The sequence below is a fragment of the Rhinolophus sinicus genome, linkage group LG03 (assembly GCF_036562045.2).
Source record: "Rhinolophus sinicus isolate RSC01 linkage group LG03, ASM3656204v1, whole genome shotgun sequence".
In the NCBI taxonomy this organism is placed as follows: domain Eukaryota; kingdom Metazoa; phylum Chordata; class Mammalia; order Chiroptera; family Rhinolophidae; genus Rhinolophus; species Rhinolophus sinicus.
The window spans coordinates 124,636,971-124,660,951 of NC_133753.1; the positions used below are offsets into that span (position 1 = coordinate 124,636,971).

The window sequence follows — 23,981 nt, forward strand, 5'->3', positions numbered from 1 at the left end:
TGTCTGTGTCAATAAGGCTTTTTCATCTTTTATCAGCTTAGTGATGAGCAACATCTAGTTTCAGTCCCAAATCGGGGCCATAATCATTCCTGACTTCCGTTTGTCTTTTTCTCTCTCAGAAAAGCCCTAGGTTCAAATCCTCCATGCTATTGTGTACTTTGGGCATGCCACTTCTCTAAAATTCTTGTAAGAAACACACTGCCATGGGCACTTTGCATTAACATGTGGCAGGGGCTAACACATAGTGTAATAATTAAATATGGGCTCCATTCTTATTAACATTATGCTCTTTATTGTTAAAACTACTGAAGTGTCATATGGTGATTTTTTTTTAGTGTTTACTTCAAAAAAAAAAAGACAGCTGAAAGCTAATTCAATACTGAAAATTATTTGGATCTCTTCTTAATATCCTCTGCACATAGTCATTCATTTCCTCTCTTTTAGCAAATTAATGGTTTTGGAGTTCTATGACTTAATCTTTTTTCAGCCTTTTTCTCTCCTCTCTTCTTTGTAGTTTGAATGGATGGATGCAGCTTTGACCACCATTCAACTTTGTACCATAAAGAAATATACAGATACAACTTTATTATAATATTTTCCCTGTTAACACTAAGATTATAGCTTTTCCCTTTCTAAGATATGAGTCCTAAGTTTGCTTTGAGGCTGTGTTCCTCTGGCTCTGTCAGCTCTCCTTGTTGTGGTCCATTGGGCACCAGTTACCAGCCGTGATCTCCTCACCTTGGGCTCCTCTCAACTTTCCTGCTGCCCAGCACCTCTCCTTTGGTTACAAGGCCTTACCCACTCAGCTCTCTGAGAAATTTCTAGTCTTTTTCTTCTACTGGGGTACAGTATCATAAGCTCTCTCTCTAAAATTTCCTCTATTTTTGGCTACTTATACATCTTCTTTTTGTGCTCCATAAACTCCATATCATGGGTGAAGATCACTTTAGATCCATAGACCCACTGCTTACAAAAGTACTAGAGGGTTAAATGTGATAACTTGAGGAGATGGTATAACTGGAAAGTGTTTTTTGTTTTGGGCAACGGAACACAGGCATATGCCTGTATTCTCATTCCTTCTCTCTCTCTCTTTCTCTTTCTACCCTCATCCCTTGCTTCAGTCCACCTCTGAATTATGGTGTTTATTTAAAAAATGTAATGAAATACCTATGAGAGATCAATATAATGAGAGGATGGATAAGCAAGCTGAATTGTGAGAGATTCCACTAGCATTTCTATCAAAGAAGAAAATAAATCAAATTGTAACAACTAATTCTCTACAAAATGTGCAGATTTTCAAGTGGCTCTTTGAATGGTAAAGCATACCAATCAGGCCAAGATTTTAACATTCCACCCCTCTACCTTTCTTCTCTTGTAGACATAGACTTGTCACAAACTGAATAGAAATATCTCTGTTCCGATTCCAGGAAATCTGGTTTAATAGTCCCTATGAAAATCAATAGGTTCCAACTGACAGAATGCTTGGAGAAGTTTCGCTTCACTTGACATGGCTTATTATCTGCAAACTACTTTCCTTAATGTGTTCTGAAACTGTAATCGGACTCAAAAAGTCTATCTGAAGTAGTGCTTTATTATTTTCCTCTCCATCATTGATCAAAGGTGACCTTGCCTGCACGTCTAGAGCATGACCATGAGTGGTTAAACGTGGCTGTACAGTGTTTAGTAAGTGCACATCTTTAACCCAAATTGACCCAGCCATCTCTCTTCTGTACATGACAGCAACTGGAAAACGAATGGCCCATGGTTAGTTTTCTATGTTTGCACAGGTGCTGAGAAATATCTTGCATAAATTACCTCATTTGAATCTTCACTAGAATACCATGAGCTAGACGTTCTTTAACCCATTTTACAGATGAAGAAACTGAGATTGAGAGCTTTACATGATATGTTGCCAAGTCACACGGTAGTTAAGTGGCAGAAGTGATCCTGAACTCAATACGACTGGCTCCAGACCCATGATCTCACCCCAGAACTGATAGTCATTCATAAGGAGAGTCAGAATACCTATACGTTCCAAATTTACACACTGAGATTGGCTCTCAGACTCATAAATTTTGAATTTACACACTGAGATTAATTCTTAGACTCAATACTAAGCATTTTATGAAAGGGCAGGAATTTTGCAGCTGAAAAATGCAATCTTTTCCAAGCGTTGAGCCACACAGCTAGAAATCTTATCTGCATTTTAGAATTTAAATATTTGTCTCCAAAATTCCAGGGACACTGTAAATGATTTGTAAGCATAATTTTCTTAAATCTTAATTCATTTTTCTTGAAAATAAACCATATTCAGAGGGCTGGAGTATGATTATTTAGACACACCCTGAGGTGTGTACTCCTAAGGAAGATAAAGCATGTTCCTGAAATCATTCCTGAAATAGTGCCTCCATTATCACCATGTCAGTCTTCAAAAGTTGTGATTCCATTTAACTCAGCGAAATTCAGTCCAGGATGAAGTTCCATCTGCTTAATCTGTTCAAATTTTGACACTTGCTTAAATATATTTTCTTTCCTTTTGTGCAGTTTTAAGTTCAGCATGTAACACCAGGAAAAAAGGTTCCATCTTGTAAAACACTGGTTGTCCTACTAGCTGTGTCTGTCAGATCCTTTAATGCCCCCAAGTCATTAACCTGAGGAAGTAACTTGGTAAATCTCTCTACTCTAATTCAATTTCTTCTAAATATCACATCAAATGGAGAGGACAAAGGGCTTACGCATGGAGGGAAAAATAGCTTCAAAGTTCAGAGTAAAAGTTCCACTGATGACTGCAAGCCAATTAGTTCTTATGTGCAAAGTAACAAGGTATTTAGGGGTAAAATGGTACCACCTGGAAATCTAACTATTTCAAAATAAAAATTACAAAGTAGGCCACCTTTTCCCAAGAGTAGTGTATGGGTACTATCCTAGTGATTTGATGACTTGTTCAGTACAAGAATAACAACGGAAAAAGCCCTTCAGTTCATTTTTCTCCCTTGTTTACTTTTATTAGACTCAAAGCCTTATCTTCATTAATGACACAATAAGACAAATGGATAGTTTCCGGAAACATCCAGGTTTTTTCAGTCTTGTAAAAAGTTGGTTCAACTATCATTTTCTATTTTCTGGCACTAAAATACATCTATGATAGAGAATCACCAATGTTTATCATAACATCTAGAAACTGAAAGATCATGAAATGCTTTCTGAATAGCCAAAAGAAATGTTAAGTTATATTGAACCATATTTCAATGTTGAAGAACATCTTTCTCAAACTTTTCATTATGAGAATTTTCATATATACTGAAATGTTAACACTAGTATACTGTCCTAAATTCAATAATTGTTGACTTTCGCCATACTTCCTTTCTCTCTCTCCCCCCATACACACACACACACACACACACACACACTTTTTGTTGTTGTGTAACCATTGGAAAGTAAGTTGCAGATATTTTGACCTTGGTTGATATGTATTATAAATATTTGTATTATAATTGCATATTAATTTCCCACAGGGATATTTTATTAGCTAAAATACCCAATTATCTGAACATGACAATTTATGTTTATTATCAATATTACCCCTGTCCTGTACCTGACCACCATTGGGGTATGAATTTCTCCGTAACAGCTGGTGCTTTAGTTTGTCTTCCTATGACAAATTAAAGTATTTGTCTATCACCCAGATATATGAGTGCCTAATGGATTCTCAATGATGGTCATGGTGTTTTACGGAGGAATACATTTCTTATTACCAATGTAAACTAAATCTTCCCTAAAATATTAAGCTATGAGAAAGGTACTTAATACTGCCACAAAATAAAATTTGGTTAAACTGTGCTGAAAAGTATTTAAATAGATCCTGGAAAGGGGATTACTGTGATCGAATAATTAACTGTGAAAAAGATAGGAAACCTTTCTTGGACTTAAAAATATTTATGAACCATGTTTCCCTGAAAACAAGACCTAGCCGAACCATCATCTCTTATGTGTCTTTTGGAATAAAAATTAATATAAGACCCAGTAATATAGTATAGTATAGTATAGTAAGTATAGTATAGTATAGTATACAATATAAGACAGTGTCTTATATTATAGAAAATAAGACTGGGTCTTATATTAATTTTTTGTTCCAAATGATGCATTAGAGCTGATAGTCCGGCTAGGTCTGATTTTCGGGGAAACACAGTATTAATAGAATCACCTATAAACTGGATAAGGTCTCTTATGCTTATTAACTTTCATTTCAAGAAACTTTCTTGAATGTGATAAAAATTTTACTTATCTTCAGATAAAATATTGAATAGAATACTTTGAAATTCACCTTAGAGGTCCTCTGTAATAGATAGTATTATGGATGGAATCATCTCCCTCCAAAAGGTGGGCCTCAATCCAATAGGACTGGTGTCCTAATAAGAAGAGGGTAATCCAAACAAAGACATTCACAGAGGGAAGATGATATGAAGATACGCAGGGAGAAGATGACCGTGTGATGAGGGAGGCAGAGATTAGAGTGATGCATCTACAACAAGGAATGCCAAGCAATTGCTGGCTGTCATCAGAAGCAAGGAGGGAGGCATGGAACAAATGCTCCCTCAGAGCCCTTAGGGGGAATCAACTGTACTGACACCTTGATTTCAGACTTCTAGGCTTCAGAACAGTAAGAGAATACATTTTTATTGTTTTAAGCCAGTTTGTGGTCGTTTATAGTTTGTGGTCGTTTATTACGGCAGCCCTAGGAAACTGTCACAGATAGATGACAGATAGGTAGGTAGACACAGACTATCTTTCAGACCACTTAGGTTTAGGTCTAGTCATAAAATGAGGACTTAAAGAATTATCGAGTAAAATAGTATAGTGGCCCAAAGTTGTTAGTTGAACACATAAAATTTCCATTTTTGCAGGGAAAAAAATGGTATAATACGAGGCAATTTCATGTGTCACAATCTAATAGATTATATAAATAACTCACGTTTTCTGAAAGCCCCTTTACCCTCAAGAGCAGATCCTTGGCTGAATTCTCTGGGAAAATACTTTGTTTTCCTTGCATCACTTTCCCTCTATATATAGATTTTTTGGTTTCATTCACTTCATTTAGATAAGGAAGTCTCTGTCTCCATGACCTATATAGAATTAAACACTGGAGGGAAGTGCTTTTTGAGGTTTTGCGTGCTATTTCTTTCATTTACACATCTCTATGCATGGTTTACTCTAGGAGACAATGCTGGGGATCTATCTAATTCATGTTCAAAGCTGAGGTTTCTCCAGGGGATTTTCTCTCATTCCATTTGGCACAGCAGGAGCTGTGTTTGACAACATCTGCCTTACAGCACTGCTCTGCAGCTCCACCTGACACTTGGTTCCCATCCACATTCTCTTCCTGCCAGTCTTCTGAGGAAGATGTTTCCACAATAGAGGTGGAGAAGAGTAGACCGTGAGGGCAAACTAGAGCTTTACGTTCCCGTGAATATGAATAATAACCCACCAAATGTCTTCACTCTCTCTAATTCCAAGTCATCCAAAGATTTTTGACATAAACCACTACTCACTACGACAGCCCTTGTCCTTTGGGACTTTGAGTGCTTACAAGTGACTTCTGCATGTTTATGTTTCTATAGTTTCATATATCTAGTCCATTTTAAACTTTCCTCAAATATGACAAAAAGTAACCATTCACAAATTTCACTGGTCATTTCTTAACCAGTAAGACAAGATGCAACCAAGTCCAAAAACATTTTGTGTGTGATTCCAGTTAAAGCATGTCAATTTGTTTTCATAAAAAGTACATATTTAACAGGAAATTCTATTTCATAAAATTTTTAATAATCCTTACATTTTATGACTATAGGAAATTGCTTTAAGAGAAAATTCCAAATCTTACCAATCAAAAGATTGCTCTACATTCTGGGAAAACTTAAATCATTGCCTACACCAAACAGGAAACCCAGAACATAGAGTTCATTAGTAGCAATGGCTATTTAAATTATTAATTAAACTGTCTTTGTTAGATTGCCATGGCTTTAAATTCTAACACGTTATTTCAAAATATCATTCTACTTCTACCCAACTGAAAACACTGTGCCATTATTGTCTTCTTCATTATTCTAACATTTCCTTGTGCCAGACAATACATAACAGCTGATGGTATTAAGCTATCTTTAGGGAAAAAAATCCCTTGGCCTATAGGAAGTATTATTTGACTTCAAAATTTCTGATACTTCTCAGTATACTTTACAACTGGGTTTCCATAAGGATATATATCTCACATATTTCTTCACGTATATGAGAATGGAAGAATGTGCTGTAAAAAAAATATGTTATCTTTCTGTGATTTTATAAGGAGAAGCTACCTAAGGACAGAATGTAGGGCATGTAAGGCATTATGACAAATACTCTCTGGGGCACAGGGCTATCATATCCTGCTAGCATTTGTATTTTGAACTTTCACCTGCTACATTTCTTTCTCTTTGGACATAAGCCTAAGTCACTTTTGCCTCATCAGCTCTCCAACAAGTATAGACCAAAAAGAAGCAACCCCCAAACAAAATGTTTCTTTATTGTTCAAATACAAACTTCTTAGATGAGCAGGTTAGTTCCAGAAACATTAGCATTTGTCTAGTTATACTTTACTGAAGCAAACCCAACATTTGAAAATCTAGGCATATATGTATATCCAAAAACATGACTGATATACAAAACAAGGTTCAATTGCCAGCTATAAATACTTTTTCCTTTCCATACTTCTCTCCACACCCACATTCAATCAGATATCCAGTCACTTTCAGAGTCACAGTTTCATCAGACAACAACCCATTTGGTGGCATTCTCATAATTTGAGATTCAGATGATATAGCAGCACATAGGAACTCTCTGACCCCTTTGTCTTTTGAATCAGGGCCCCTGGCTTCTCCGTATCACAGATTCCTTGGGAATGCTATTACATAATGAAATAAACTTACTGTTTTCTTTAACACTTTGAGAGCATAAGGCTTCTGGGTCCCCTTCTGTTTGCATCTGTACACAATGGATGTAGCACCCCTTGAGGGGGAAAAAGACAAAAAGAAAATGTTATGCTCTGGACATGAATTTAAAGGGATAGCTTGAAAATAAGTATCTTTTACAGTTACCCTCATAGTTGACAAGTGTTTATAAGTTCTACTATAGGACCAGTCCAACTGTTGAGAGTATTTTTTCTCTTGCAACGAAATATAGTTTTCTCAGGAAAATTCTAGGTTTTCCAGTCTGCACTTTTCCTTAGTCCCATCCCTATACAAGTAACAACATACGTAGGGCTGTTGCAGTCAGTGGTTTTGGAATAAGCCAGACCCTCAGGTGAACCTAGCTTGTGGAGCATATCCACCCAACTTCTGAATCCCTGAGCTTTCCTAAAAACATACCTGGAGTAAAATAAGGCACGTGGCTTCAGGGAGAGGGCTTAAGTTTAGCACTTGGCTATAAGGGTCAGGACAGTTTCCACTACTTGGCAAGGGAGCTGGGGATCCTTGAGCATTTACACCACATCGTTTAGTGCCCTGGTATTCTCCCAGAGCCAATGTTAGCCCCATGGAGATTCTGCCTCCTTCATCTTGGTGAATACTGCTACCACTGATTTACACATGCCCTCACAAAAAAGAAGTATGTGAAACATTCAGGGGGAAATACTATAAATATGGTTAAAGACAGATAGAGAAAAAATAGATCTATTCCTCTATAAAAAAACTTGAAGTACAGAATGTTTTTCACCTGTAAAGGGGAATACTAAGAAGGCCCTCAGTAACCAACTTCATATCTGGGTAAGATTACTAAAAGGAGAATAGTAAAACGCAGGACAGTGTGGTCCTGATGCTTCCTCTCCACACATGAGGGCAAGAGAACAAAATGGACGAAAAGAGACTCACAGACCAGGCAGGCTTAAGTCTCAACTTCAGAACTGCAGATACATTTGAAAATAAGATTGGATGAAGTAAACTTGTCAGAATTTGAAGATTAGGACAAAGAAACTCCTAGGATATATTCAGTCCTATGGTTCTGAAATTTTAAGTAAGCACAAAAAAGTTGTACAAATCAAACATATTCCCACCTGCCTAAGCACAACACATTTTTAACAGAGCCAGGAGGAGTCAGGAACTAGTGTTGTAATGCTAATAGATTAAAAAAAATTTTTTGAACACATTTTTTAAAACTTTGGTGTGATAACATACACATAAAGAAATAAGTAGCCTAGAAATGGAATAAATGGAAACAAATACATAATTCATCTTTCCATATTTTTAATTGCTATAAAAGACAACTATCTAAAGCAAAAATATCAACAATGCATTCTGTTTATAGCATATGTAAAAGTAAAATATATGACAACAATAGCACAGAGAATGGTGGGGAGAAATAGGGAAAATACTGTTAAGCCCTTATATTACTATATATTAAGTAGTATGATATTATTTAAAGGTAGACTGATTAATTTAGGATGTATATTCTCTAACCTAGGGCAATGAATAAAATAATTTTAAAAGAAAAATTAATAAGGCAACCATGGAGTTAAAATAGAATATTCAAAAATGAAATGCAATGGAGGGAAAACCATAATAAGAGATTGAAAAAATAAAACAGCTAACAATATGGTGGATTTTACTCCAATCATAGTCATCATTACATTAAATGTAAACCTTTTAAATACATCAGTTAAAAATAAAGATCATTAGATTGGATTGAAAAACCAAGACCAAACTACATGCTGTGTACAGAAACCCATATTAAATATAAAGTCATAAATAAGTTGAAAACAAAATGATAGGAAAGAGATACTACTATGCTAACACTAATCAAAAGAAAGCAGGAAAAGCTATACTAATATCAGGTCAACTAGACTTTAGAACAAGGATAAAGAGAGATATTCTTTAATTATGAAGGGGGTCAATCCCCTAAAATGACATAACAAATGTAAATGTGAATGCACCTGACAACAACACTTCAAAATACATGAAGCAAAAACTGATAGAACTGAAAGGAAAAATAGACAAATGCACAAATACAGTTGGAGACCTCAATATACCCTGTTAGCAATTGATAGAATAAAAATGTAGGCAATTTTTTTTACTTAGGATGTAGAAGACATGAACAGCACTATCAACTAAATTAACCTAACTGACATTTTGAGAAAACTCTACACCAAAACAGCAAAATATACATTCTCTGCAAAGTTAGAGGATTCATGTACTTGATTTCCAGATTTACTATAAAGCTACAGCAACCAAGGGAGTGGGACTGGTGATATAAACATGGAGACAAACAGAAAAGAAAAAAGAATACAGAAATTACTTTACACATATATGGTTAATTGGTTTCTGATAAAGGTAAAAAGGCAATTCAGTGCAGAAAGGATAGTCTTTCCAACCATAAACAGTGCTGGAAAAAACAAATACCCATATGCAAAAAACCCCAAATCTTTATCTATATCTCACATCATATAAAAAAAATTACTTAAACAGATCATAAACATAAATGTAAAACCTAGAATTCTAAAACTTTAAAAAAAAAACATGAGAAAATTTATGACTTTAAGTTAGGCAATGATTTCTTACATACAAAAACAAAAGCATAGTGACTGAAAGAACAAATAAATAAATTGTACTTCATTTAAATTAAGAATATTTGTTTTGAAACTCACAGACAGGGAGAATATATATACAAATCACATATCTAATAAAGGACTTGTGTTTAGAATATAAAGAACCTCAAAGCCCAATAATAAGAAAATAAGCAATACAGTTTAAAAAATGGGCGGTGAGTATACAATGTGATATATATAGATGATGTATTATAGAATTGTACACTTGAAACCTATGTAAATTTACCAACCATTGTCACCCCAATAAATTTAATTAAAAAACAAACAAACAAACAAACAAAATGGGCAAAAGATTTAAACATATACTTCACCAAAGAAAACATATGGATGGAAAATAAGTACAAGGAAAGAATATTATTGGTCATTAGAGAAACACAAATTAAAATCACAGTGAGATACAACTAACTACATACTTACTTTGACACATTAAAAAAGAGAGAGAGAGAATACCATGGGCTGGCAAAGATGCAGAGAAATAAAATTCTCATAGAATGCTGGTGGGAATGCAAAATATCAGAGCCACTTTGGAAAACAACTTGGCAATTTCTTATAAAATTAAGAATACTATATGAACCATGCATCTCACACCTAAGTATTTACTCAGGTGAGATGAAAGCTATGTTCACTCACAGACTTGAACATGAATCTTAATAGGAGCTTTTTAATAATCCTCAGAAACTACAAACAGATCTTCTGGTCTAGATGTCAAAGTAAGTAAATGCTGTGATCATCTCCTACCACAACTACATCAAAATTACAGCTAAACTACAGAACAACTATTATTGAACCCCTCTCAAGAAGCCCCAGAACCAACACATCCAGTGGCCAGCTTCCGACCACACCAAGCACGACCCAACCACCACCAGAAATGACACACCCAAACAGCAGAGTTGGCAGGCACCAGAGCCCCGCTGAAGCAAATCCTGCTCTGTATGATCAGCCCCTGAACAACAGCTCCTCCACTGTAGTCATGGCCAGTCCTCACAACCAATCAGCCAGAGGGTCAATCCTTCCCATTGATATCCAAGAGCAATCAAGGCTCAACTGTAACAGGAGAAGATACACAACCTACACAAGGGACACACCTGGAGCACCCAGCTCAGGTGACCAGGGAGACTGATCACTGGGCCCCACAGGACACCTACAACATAAGGCTACTCTACCCAGGCCGGGAGACATAGAAGTTCTACCTAATACATAGACATGAACACAGAAAGGCAGCCAAAATGAGGAGACAAAGAAACATGTCCCAAATTTAAAAACAGAACAAAACTCCAGATAAAGAACTAAACAAAATGGAGATAAGCAATCTACCAGATGCAGAGTTCAAAACACTGGTTATAAGGATGCTCAATAATTTCAGTGAGAACTTCAACAAAAAGATAGACAACAGAATAATGGAGATTAGCAAATATTTTATAAAGAATCAGCAAAAATAAAGAATACAGTCACTGAAATGAAGACTATATTAGAGGGAATCATTGTAGTAGATTAGATGAAGCAGAGTGTTGAATCAGCAATTTGGAAGATAAGGTAGCAGAAAACAACCAATCAGAACAGCAAGAAGAAAAAAGGATCCAAAAAAAATGAGAGTTTTTGGGGGTCTCTGGGACAACATCAAGTATACCAGCATTTATATAATAGGGGTAACAGAAGGAGAAGTGAGCAAGGATTTGAAAACCTATTTGAAAAAATAATGCCTGATAATTTCCCTAACCTAGTGAAGGAAATAGATATACAAGCACAGGAAGTGCAGAGAGTCCCAAAGAAGATGAACCCAAAGAGGCCCATAATAAGACACATCATAATTAAAATTCCAAAGGTTAAAGACAAAGAGAGGATCTTAAAAGCAGCACGAGAAAGCCAACTGATAACTTATAAGGGAGCTCACATAATATTGTCAGCTGATTTCTTAACTTTGTAGTCCAGAAGGGATTGGCACAAAATATTCAAAGTGATGACAAGCAAGGACCTACAACCAAGATTACTCAGCAAAGCTATCATTTAGAATCAAAGGACAGATAAAGACCTTCCCAGACAAGAAAAACCTAAAGGAGTTCATCACCACCAAACCAGAAATGCGAAGAAATGTTAAAGGCTTTCTTTAGGAAGAAGGAAAAAAACGATCAAAAATAAGAATAATAAAATGCCAATACCTACATATCTATCAACAACTACTTTCAATGTAAATGGATTAAATGCTCCAACAAAAGACATAGGGTGGTTGAATGGATAGGAAAACAAGACCTTTACATATGCTGCTTACAAAAGACTCACTTCAGATCGAAAGACACGTACAGAGTGAAAGTAAAGAGATGGAAAAGGATATTTCATGAAAATGAAAACAACAACAAAAAAAGTTGGGGTAGCAATACTTACACCAGACAAAATGGACTTGAAAACAAAGGCTACAACAAGAAACAAAGAAGGACCCAATAATTTCTCTTCTGGGTATTTATCTGAAGAAACCCAAAACACTAATTTGAAAAGACACATATGTCATATGTTCATTGAATCATTATTTACAACAGCCAAGAATTGAAAGCAACCCAAGTGCCCATCAATAGATGAATGGATGAAGAAAATGTGGTACATATATACAATGGAATAAAAATTTTACCTGGCAGAGGGTGCCAAATTACTCATCCATAAAAAAGAATGAAATCTTGTCACCTGCAACAACATGGATGGACTCAGAGGGTATTGGACTAAGTGAAGTATGTCAGACAGAGAAATACAAATACCATATGATTTCACTTATGTGTGGAATCTAAAAAATAAAATAAACAAACAAAACAGAAATAGGCTTATAGATACAGGGAACAAGCTGATGGTTGCCAGATGGGACGGGGGTTGGGAAACTGGATGAAAAAGGGGAAGGGATTAAGAAGTAAAGACTGGCAGTTACAAAATAGTCACGGGGATGTAAATACAGCATAAGGAATATAGTCAGTAATATTGTAATAACTATGTATGGTGCCAGGTGGGTATTAGACTTACCAGGGGATCACTATAAATTATATAAATGTCTAACCACTATCCTTTACATTTGAAAATAATATAATATTGTAAGTCAACTGAAAAATAAAATATATATATATTTTAAAAAACTGCAAACAACTCCAATATTCCTCAGCTGAGAAATAGATTAACAATCTGTGACACAACCATATAGTTGAGGACTACCCAGAAATAAAAAGGACTGGGGTACACACAATAGCTTGGATGATTCTCTAATATCATATTCTAAGTGAAAGAAGCTAGGTTCAAAAGGTTATATACTACATGACCCCATTTATATAATATTCTTGCAAGGACAAAACTATAGGCACAGAAAATACATCACCGGTTGCTGGGGGCTCAGAGCTGTGGGGGTTTGACTACAAATGAGTATGGGGGAATTTTTAGCATGATGGGATTGTTCTATATCTTGATTGTGGTGGTGTTTACACAACTATAAACATCTGTCAAAATAGGTAGAACTGTACAATAAAATAGATGAAATTTACTGTATGCATATTATAACTTAATAAAAATACAGAAAAAAAAACTTTTCCAAGGAAACCACATTGTTGAAAGGTAAATTTAAAAACCACATACTGTTTTGTACACCTAAAACTAATAATGGGAAAAAAAAACACCAGATTACCAAAATGTAGCCTATAACATTCAACTCATTCGATTTTTATTTCATGGTAACTGGTAAAATTTTGAAAATATAAAAGAAAAAGAAAAAGGAAATACAAGGGAAAGTGATTTGCAAACATTGAAAAAACTAAAAATAGAATTTTAATTTTTATATCAATTGAAAAATTAATATTACTCAAGAAATCACATAAAGGAAAATATATTAAATAGCATCCCTTCCTTAATTTCCTTATCACATTATCAATAATTTCAATATATAAATCATTGTCTTAGCAAAATCTTTAAAATTTTTTAAACAAAATGCACTTTTGACTGATCAACTTCAGGAGACAAGTATATTAGAATTAACTCTTTAGTTTTTATTTATTTTTAATTTTGTATATGAGAAATCTATTAATAAAGTCCAATTTAATTTTGTAAGGTAATGGACATATTAGTATTAAAAGACCATTTAATTTCTTCCAGCTTTATTAAGAAATAATTGACATATGACATTGTGTAAGTTTAAGGCATACAACGTAATGATTTGATATAGGTACAACATATTGCAAAATGATTACCATATAACAATGCTAGTTAACATATCCATCACCTCACACAGTTACAATTTTAGAAATTACTTTTTAAAGGATGGAAAGATTAATTTAAAAAAACAGAATGGCCAAAATAAATTTATATAAAAATAATATTTTAGTAATTTTTCAAAAATATAATCTACATTGTTGTTGAAATTAAGTGATTAGCATAAAGTGTGTAACTATAATTTTAGAAAGGAACCATATTGTCAATATGTTTATATAAAAATAAAAATTACTGTGCACATTAAGTTTTAATATAGAAAGAACACTTTATCGTGTTGTATCCTCATTTCAAAAATAGATTATGTAAAGAGAGTCACTGTAAAATTTCCTGAGGCCCAAACTGATTACCGATGAGAGGATATTATATTCATAGAGTTATTCAACTGGGGAAAAAGAACTTCACTACTCATGTCCATTCACTTATAACATATTCTTTAACAAAAAGGCCAAGGAATATAGAAATTATTCCAGTTAGAACTTTTTCTGCTGTGATTTGATGAAAAGAAAATCAGTACTCCTTGGGAGTCTGAGCCTGAGTTCTACTTTCACGTTGGTTTTCTTTAACAGAAATTTTGGCAAAACCATTTTTCAGCTCTAGCCTTGTCTAACGTGGTTGTTTATATGTTAAAAAAAAAAAAGTTAAAGGCAAAAAGCTCAAAGTGTAGAGCATCAAGTTTCATTTCAGAGAAAGTAGTGAAACTTGTAATGTGTTTGACAAATCATGTGTAATCAACTGTAATACTATGTATATGTTATTTTATATGCATATAATACAGAGGGTGCCAAAAAATGTATACACATTTTAAGAAAGGAAAAAACTGTATTAAAATTGTAATATTCAATATATACTGACAACAAAAGACTTCTTCTGCAATTACAAAAGGTGCTCAAAGTGGTTACCATCAGTATAATTTTAATACAGTTTTTTCCTTTCTAAAAATGTGTATACATTTTTTGGGGGGGACCCTCTGTATAATATGCACACATATTATAAACCCTGTAAAGATGTTAAAAAGCACCTGTTGGTACCTGGCACTGTGTGCCAAACTTATGGATATGAGGGAAAAGCTCCAGATATATTTATTTGCCTGGAGACATTTCAAGTATAGAGTCCTTTGCTACCACATTTAGGGCTACTTAGTACAAAAAGGGGGGGGGGTGCTTTTACCCTACAATTCATCTTTACATGTTCTTTATGCCCAACATTTAAGGAACAACTCTCAAAATTTTTTCACCTCTTATAACACAGGTTTTTTTCTTTTTTTTTCATGATCTCACTCTTTTATTCTCCCCCTTTACCTCCTTTCTTGTTTTAAGGAAAGAGAGATTGGTTTAACTTATTTTTTTCCTCCAAAAGAAACCCAAGTACATTGACATAACTGTCTATCCACCAGCTGAGAGATAGATATTCAAATGCATTTAAAGGGCCAGGTAGAGATCAAATCGGATTTGAAATGGAAGCAGGATATCAGACAGACATCTGGATTCAATGTTTTAGGGAATCAGGATGAGACTGCACAACGTTAAGATACCTTAGCATCATGGGCATTCTCCTATCAAGTCAGATTATAAATCAGACTGATTTTCTATGTAGAGAGCCTAGTGGGACATTTGTGATTGTTTGGTTTGAAGCAACAGAGCTAGGATTCCCCTGCCATCAACCTACAACGTGCTCTTCAGAAATGCAATAGAACTTCAGATACGGAATCTCTTAAGAGATAGAAGTCAGGAACCACTGTTGACTACTGTTTCTGGGCTCCATCTGTGTCTCTGCAAAGACATGATTCATAGCCATGTAAAACTATCTTTGCTAAGGGTATTAGGCCTCAGAAGTTATTGAAGAGTTTCATTTTCTATTAATGGGAGGGGAATTGAAGTGGAACCAAATAATCTTGTTATCTTTTTCTAATGTTGAAGGGGCTTGGTTAAAGAATATAGCTATATCAAAATATTAATCATTTTTAAACATCTTAATGCATTTAGTTCTTGTTCTGTTTGTTTTGCATTTGATTTTTAACATTTTATTATTTTTCTTTTCAATCTGTGTATGAGCTTGTAGGAACAAGTCTCCTAACACTCATTACAAAAAGGTTTAAAAGCAAAGCTGTGATTTATAAGAACTGTCAATCATATGTTGAAAAGATAATGTGTGCAATTCTACATATCATTGTATTTCTTCTATGTGATTGACTTGCTATTATTTAACAAGCCTACTCTTTTCATTGATTTTCTAAAAAATTAGATGAATTATGAAGGAAGACTGGTTGTAACCTCAAAATTGATTCTTCTTGAAGGTGAAAGTAGAGTCATACTCAGGAATAAGAACCTGAAAAAGTCAAAGTCTCTAAGTGTTTAATGTCAGCATACATTTTTCCCCATTCCAGTGACAGTTTTTCACTCTCCATCTCTGTCAGCTTGCCACTCCTCAATGCTCTTCAATACGTGTTTCAAAATGTTCTTTTATCACCAAAGAGAAAAGAAATCTGAACCTTATACCAATAAATAACAGAAGGAAAACTGCTGAAATGATTTAATTACTGATTTGGCATTTTTAATCTACAAACTAAACAATAGCTAACCTTTAGAATTTAAAAGTTGTTATTAGACCTGGAGGTTTTCCAAGTCAGTTAAATATTACACTCTTAAAGTATCTCTCAAAAATTCATTTCAAGGAATGATATTGAATCCCAGACCTTACGTAGTCCTTAAGCCCGAGGTTTTAATAAGCTTGGGTTTAGAGTCTGTCCATATCCTCTACCTTTTCTTGCTAAATCCTGTAGGGGGCAAGGACAAACACCCCATTTTAGTATCTGGGTTATGTCATATCCTCCTACTTGGGATTGTTTCTTTTATTTTAAAATGTACTTATTTTATTCTCATTTTTTTTTAAAATTAAAGTCTATTGGGGTGACACTTGTTAGAAAAGTTATTAATACATAGGTTTCAAGTGTACACTTTGGTAATACATTATCTATAGATCATGTAGATATAGAATTCTGTGCTGACAGATTTTTCCCACTACTTTAAAGGCAAAAGTCTTCTGGCCTCCATTTGTTTCTGATGGAGTATTAGCCACCAGTCATATCATTGTATCCTGGGTATACTGTATGTTCTTTGGTGGCTTTACCTTCATCTTCGGTTTTTGGCTTTTGACTACTACATACCTATGTTTTGTTTTCATTTATTATGCTGCTGCTCAACGAACTCTTGGATCTACAATATTTTTTTACCAAATTTGGAAAATGTTTCCCTATTATTTATTTAAACTTTTTTTTTCCTACCCAATTCTTTCTCTCCTCTCCCTCTGGGACACATATTACATGTAGAGTAGCCTTCTTGGTATTTTCCTGCAAGATTTTGAGGCTTTGTTCCTTTTTACCAGCTGTTTTCATCTATATCCTTCAAATGAGATCATTTCTATTGATTTGTCTTCAAGTTCACTGATCTTTTTTTTCTGCAGAATTTTGTATTTCACATTATGTACTTTTCAATTCTAAAATATCCATTAGGCTGTTTTTTATTGTTCCCATTTCTGTGCTGAGAGATCCCATATGTTTACTCATTAGGCCCACATTTTGTTTCATGTTCTTGAATGTATTCACCATTGTTGTTTTATACTCCTTATCTGCTCATTCCAACATGTTGGTCATTTCCAATTTTATTTGATTGATTTTTTCCCTTGATTACAGGTCCAATTTCCCTCTTCTTTGAATGTCTAGTACTTTTTGTTTTTGATTGCGTGATAGACATTTTTAAATGGTACATACTAGGGAGTCTGTATTATATTATTTTCTATTAAAGGGATTTTTAGTGGCAGGCAGTTAAATAGTTACAAATCTTTTTTATCCTGTCCAGTTTGGTTTTAATTGTTGTTAAAGTAGATCTATTTGGGTTTTGTTGTTGGTCCTGTCATGGTCCTTCTCTACGGTGTGGTCTTTACTCCCAAGGTGTGACCTTTTTGAAGTTTTGAAGTTTCGACCACAGATGTGAGATGCTCAGTAAAGTCTCTTCACCCTCATCCAGAGAGTCAGTGTCTTCCACCAGGACATGCCTATGTTCCCTCTGATAGGTCTGTCAGCTTCTTCACAGCTGCTCCTGCTTGGCCTCAGAACGTTTCACCATATATTGTTCCCAGTTAGAACCAAGGTGAATATAGGCACCTGTGTTCTCCTTCTCTCAGGGATCACAGCCCTATACTGCCCATTGTTCAGTGCCTGAAAACAATTGTCCCATGCAATACGTCCAGGTAATTTGTGGGAGAAGGGCAAGTGCAGTACCTGTTACTCTGTCATTGCCAGAGCAGAACTGCTCCCTTACAGTTTTAATTTCTATCATCTTATTGAGTCTGAAACAGATAGTGTAGCAAAGGAGAAAAACAATATGTTTATTATTTACACGTGTATTAATAGTATATTACAAATGTTGACAAAGCTTATGACTGAAAGAGATTAGCATGTGATAAGTCTACAAAAGCAGAATTAAGAAATTCTTCTTTGGCATTCCAGGCAGCTTTTTAAACATCAACAGCTTTTGTTATTGTTTCTGGAGAAGAAAGGAATTTTGAGGCATGAGATATAATTGTATTATGCCAAAACACTGGGCCTAAGAATTTTTCTTGTTCAATAGATGATCATACAGACACATTTTAGGACAAAGTAACTAACCCATTTTAGATTGCTGGCCTTGAGACTACCCTCACTGCTGCTTCTAAAGGATTCATGAGGCTGAGAACTGTACCAGATGGCTGATACAGACATGGAGGAGATTTCATCTCTCCCAGCTGTGCCTTAGTTTTGTCACCGGCATTCAGTGACATTTAGCATTTAATATTATGAAACTGAAAGGATTAGAAATGAGTATGATCACTCCTTCAAGAAGAGGCTTAGCAGAAGCAAGGCTGGTAGCTTACTGAGCACACAGATAGGGTTCGTTTGGCCTGTACAGGGTCATTTAAAATGTAGTTTCTTGCCAACATTCAAATATTGAGAAATTTCATCAAAAAACTCAGACTTATAGCTTCTCTTGAATCTGGCAACACTGATTTTTAATTTGTGTCCAGCAGCAGTTGGTATGAGCTGAGCAGCAACGATCTTTTACAGAGGGCCAGTGGTCCTCTTACCAGGTTCATGCATTTCCACCACCTCCTAGCTTCTGTGGCATATGCATTTGCCTCCCCTGATCTAATGAATATTCAGGAAGTGGGAATAGCTGGTAACCAAAGCAGGAAACTATCTAAAGGCTCTCTTTCTGGAGACGTAGGTAGGATTATCAATTCACAGAATTTATTCCATGTCTCTCCTTTAAAATTCAGTTGAGTGATTACAAGTCCTGGATTATTATTCCATTTCACTATATCAAAGGCACCATCAATTTGAAGAGACATCATTACGTTATGGTCACTGAGAAAAGAAAAGCTGCTACCATTTGAAAATGACATCCCATGGGCTGGGTGCTTCCCGATTGCAGAGATGTTAAATTGTGGAAGATATTGTGCATTTTAATATCAATGAAAACTGGTAATATCCTATATAAATAGCAGCGCACATTAATGGAATGCTTTCTCAGTTACAAATCAATTTTACTCTCTTCATAATTCCCATTCCCATTGCCATAGCCTCTTAAATAGGCTCTAGGCCTAGTCTCACTCCCCTTCAGTCCTCCTCCATTCTGCTAACAGAATGATATTTCTAGAATAGAAATCCGACCATGTGTCTCCCCTGTAGTTACTCTCCCCATGACAGTGAGAAGGATCCAGTTTCCTTCCCATGCCACGTGAGACCACTTATTGTCTTGCCCTTCTTGTTTCTGGTCTCACGTCCTTCTTGTATCTAGTAGTACCCAATTACTTAGTCTTTGAGCATGTAGCCCTTTTTGTTTAACTCACCTCATTCGATTTTCTGGCTAAGAAGATTTTAGTCATTCTTTAATTCGGCGTGATCATCACCTCTTATGAGATACCTCTCCCATGGCACACATACCATGTACTTTTCATTCCAACCTAGAGTCTTTTGAAGCTAGCTTGGTCTACCTCTGCCCCTTCCTCTGCCTTGTGGCTTATTCTCATGCATGCCTGTCTAGACTGGAGCAAATGCCAGTGAAATGATGGCACCTCATAAGTTGATTCTACCCTTCACAGTACATTGTGGCTACCAAATGTTTAGACAGTTTTTGTAATTAGATGTCAACATTACAAATGGAGACATTTCACATTTTGAGAAAACTAAACCTAGATAGAAATGGTGGCAGTGAGGTGGGCTTCTTGAGTTCTACCACGGAAGTTACCACAAATTGAATATCAATAACTCATCAAAGGATTCTTTGTTCATCTCACAGAACAGCTAAGAGACTCATACGAGGATTACCTGAAGGTGGGCAAACTGGGTAAGTGGGGGAAGATGGAAGGGAGAGGTGTGGAGACCAGCCTGTATCAACAGCTGCAGAGATGCGGGGAGGGGGCAGGACGCAGACCAGAGATCGCAACAGCCAGGCTGTGGGCTCTTTCCCTGTGCCCCACAGTCCTGCCAAGAGATCAGCATAGAGGACTGCAGTGCCCAGTGTTCAAAGCAGAAACCTCAGCTAAGAACTGTGGCTGGGCTCTCAGTCAGACAGAAAGTCCCTCCCCCCACTCTCCCACAGTAATCCTACCCGCACTCTTCCAGAGTCTTAAGCTGGTCCTTGAACAGAGGAGTGATGTCAGATTACAGAGGAGCTGTAGCTCTCAAGAACTGGAAAAAGCTGTTTTGCAGCTGTGATCTAGGGAAGAGGCTGGGCTGATTGTCCAGCTAGGTCTTATTTTCGGGGAAACATGGTATATATAAATATACACATTTTCCAGTTTCTCCCTCTCTTATTTTCTTCCTTCTTTCCATTTTTCTGTATTAATTTTTTTCTGGGGGGGTGTTACTATTTTTCGTTTTGCCTTTTTTTTATAGTTTTGATATTTTTGTTTGTGTTGAGTGTTGGTTGTCAGTTGTTTTTACCTGTGAGTGTATTTGGGTTTTGTTGTTGTTCTTGCTGCTGTGCTTGTTGATATGTTTTGTTCTGAAATCTCCCTGCACCAGGGCCCAGCCCAAGAGGCACAAGAATCAACACACTCAGAGGCCAACTCCAGATCAAAGTAGTGACACATCCAAAGGGAATTCTCTACAGGCACAAGAGCCCACACGGGCCAAGCCTCATCTGAGGGGTCAACCATCACATACACAGCAGCTCATACGCTATGGGCATAGCCAATTCTCATAGTCAGTCAGCCTGGGAGTCAATCCCACCTACTGACAAGCCAAAAGCAATTAAAGCTCAACTTCAACAGGAGAATACACAAAACACAAGGGACACCTCTGGAACACACGCACAGAAGAATAGACTGTGCAATTCAAATATAAAGGACACATACTACATAAGTCCATCCTGCAAAGACTGAGAGATCTAGGGGATCTACCTAATACATCAAAACAACGTAAAGAGTCAGCCAGAATGAGGAAATAAAGAAATGTCCCAAATAAAAGAACAAAATAAATCTCCAGAATTAGAATTAAATGAAACTGAGGTAACCAACCTATCAGACACAGAGTTTAGAACACTGATGATAAGAGTGTTTAAGGAACTTAGTGAGAATATAATGAAGGATAGAGAAATCATAAAAAACAACCAGTTGGAACTAAAGAATACAATAACTGAAAAAAAGAACACACTCGAAGGACTTATCAGTAGGTTAGATGAAGCAGAGGATCACATCACCGATTTAGAAAACAAGATAGCAGAGATCACCCAAGCAGAACAACAACAACAAAAAAGAATAAAAAACAATGAAAATAGTTTAAGAGACCTGTGGGATAACATCAAGCACAACAATGTGCGCATCATAGGAATACCAGAAGGTGAAGAGAGGGAGCAAGGGATCGAGAACATATTTGAAGTAATAATGACTGAAAACTTCCCTAATCTGGTGAAGGAAATCAACATACAAGCCCAAGAAGTGCAGAGACTTCCAACTAAGATGAACCCAAACAGGGCAACACCAAGACATGTTACAGTTAAAATGGTAAAGGTTAAAGACAAAGAGAGAATTCTAAAAGCAGCAAGAGACAGACAAAGAGTTACTTACAAGGGAACTCTCAAATGACTTTTCTACAGAAACTTTGTAGGCCAGAAGGGAGTGGCAGGAGGTATTCAAAGTGATGGAAAACAAAGGCCTACAACCTAGATTGCTTTATCCAGCAAGGCTGTCATTTAAAATCAAAGAAAGATAAAGAGCTTCCCAGAAAAGAATAAGCTGAAGGAATTCATTACCACAAAACCAGCATTGCAGGAAATGTTAAAAGGGCTTCTTTAAGCAGAAGAAAGATGAAAACATTCTAACTAATGAAGACCAGAAATACAAATAACAAAAGGTGAATAAATATGTACTTATCAATAATCACTTTAAATGTAAATGGGTTAAATGCTCCAATCAAAAGACACAGGGTGGCTGAGTGGATAAGAAAACAAAACCCTTGCATATGCTGTATACAAGAGACTCACCTCAGACCAAAAGACACACAAAGGCTGAAAGTGAAGGGATGGAATACGATATTTCATGCAAATGGAAATGAGAAAAATCTGCAGTAGCAATACTTATATCTGACAAAATAGACTTTAAAATGGAGAATATATTAAAAGACAAAGAAGAGCACTACATAATAATAAAGGGATTGATCCAACAAGAGGACATAAGCCTAGTAAACATCTATGCACCCAACATAAGAGCACCTAAATATATAAAACAGATATTGATTGACATAAAGACAGAAATCAACAGTAACACTATCATAGTAGGGGTCTTCCACACAGATCCTCCAGACAGAAAATCAATATGGAAACAGTGGCCTTAATTGGCATATTGGACCAGTTGGATTAAATCAATATTTGTAAAGCTTTTCACCCCAAAGCTGCAGAATGTACATTCTTCTTGAGCGCACATGGAACATTTTCCAAGATAGACCACATGTTAGTCTCAACAAATTTAAGAAAATTGAAATCATATCAAGTGTCTTCTCTGACGACAGTGCTATGAAATTAGAAATAAATTACAAGAAAAACCCAAAAGACACAGAAATACATGGAGGCTTAATAACATGTTACTAAATAATGAATGGGTCAACAATGAGATAAAGATATCAAATGATACCTTGAGACAAACAAAAATGAAAACACAATGAGCCAAAATCTATGGGATTCAGTGAAAGTGATCCTAAGAGGGAAATTCATAGCAATGCAGGCCTACTTAAAGAAACAAGAAAAATCTCAAATCAATAGTTTATCCTTACTCCTAAGGGAACTAGAAAAATAACAGCAAAATAAGCCCAAAGGGAGTACAAGGAAGGAGATAATAAAGATCAGAGTGGAAATAAATGAAATAGAGACCAAAAAAAAGCAAAAACAAAAATACAAAAAAAACACATACACACAACACACACACACAAAAAGGTGAAAAAGAGCAATGAAAACAAGAGCTGGTTTTTTGAGAAGATAAACAAAATTGATAAACCTTTAGCCAGATTCACCAAAAACAAAAGAGAGAGTGATGACCCAAATTAATAAAATCAGAAATGAAAGAGGAGAAGTGACAACAGACCTCAGAAATAAAAAAAATTAAAAAAGAAAAATTAAGAAAATACTACCAGCAACTATATGCCAACAAGTTAGACAATCTGGAATAAATGGATAATTTTCTAGAGGCATACAACCTTCCAAGGCTAACGCAAGAAGAAATGGAAAATCTGAATAGACTGATTACTACCAGTGAAATTGAATAGTAATCAACAAGCTCGCAGCAAACAAAAGCCCTCGATCAGATGGCTTTACAGGTGAATTTTACAGAACATTCAAAAAAGAATTATCACTTATTCTCCTCAAACTATTCCAAAAAATCTAGACGGAGGGAAAGCTCCCAAACACTTTTTACAAGGCCACTATCATCCTGATCCCAAAATCAGACAAAAGACATTACAAAAAAAGAAAACTACAGGCTGATATCCCTAATGAACATAGATGCAAAATTCCTCAACAAAATATTAGTGAAAATAATTCAGCAATACATTAAAAAGATCATACACCATGATCAAGTGGGATTCATTCTTGGTATG

At 35.6% G+C, this 23,981-nt stretch overlaps 1 protein-coding gene across 2 annotated transcripts in view; it reads right to left on the reverse strand.

The window, feature by feature from the left end:
• The window catches only part of CAMK4 (calcium/calmodulin dependent protein kinase IV), a 209,324-nt gene that overhangs the window by 92,269 nt on the left and 93,074 nt on the right, over nucleotides 1-23,981 (reverse strand). Inside the window, exon 3 of one of the 2 annotated variants that reach the window (XM_074328611.1) lies at nucleotides 6,960-7,038. The exons of the other annotated variant lie outside the window; for it this stretch is intronic. Coding sequence (XP_074184712.1) covers nucleotides 6,960-7,038 — 79 coding nt within the window. The remainder of the gene's footprint in view (nucleotides 1-6,959; nucleotides 7,039-23,981) is intronic. 2 annotated transcript variants of the gene reach the window in all.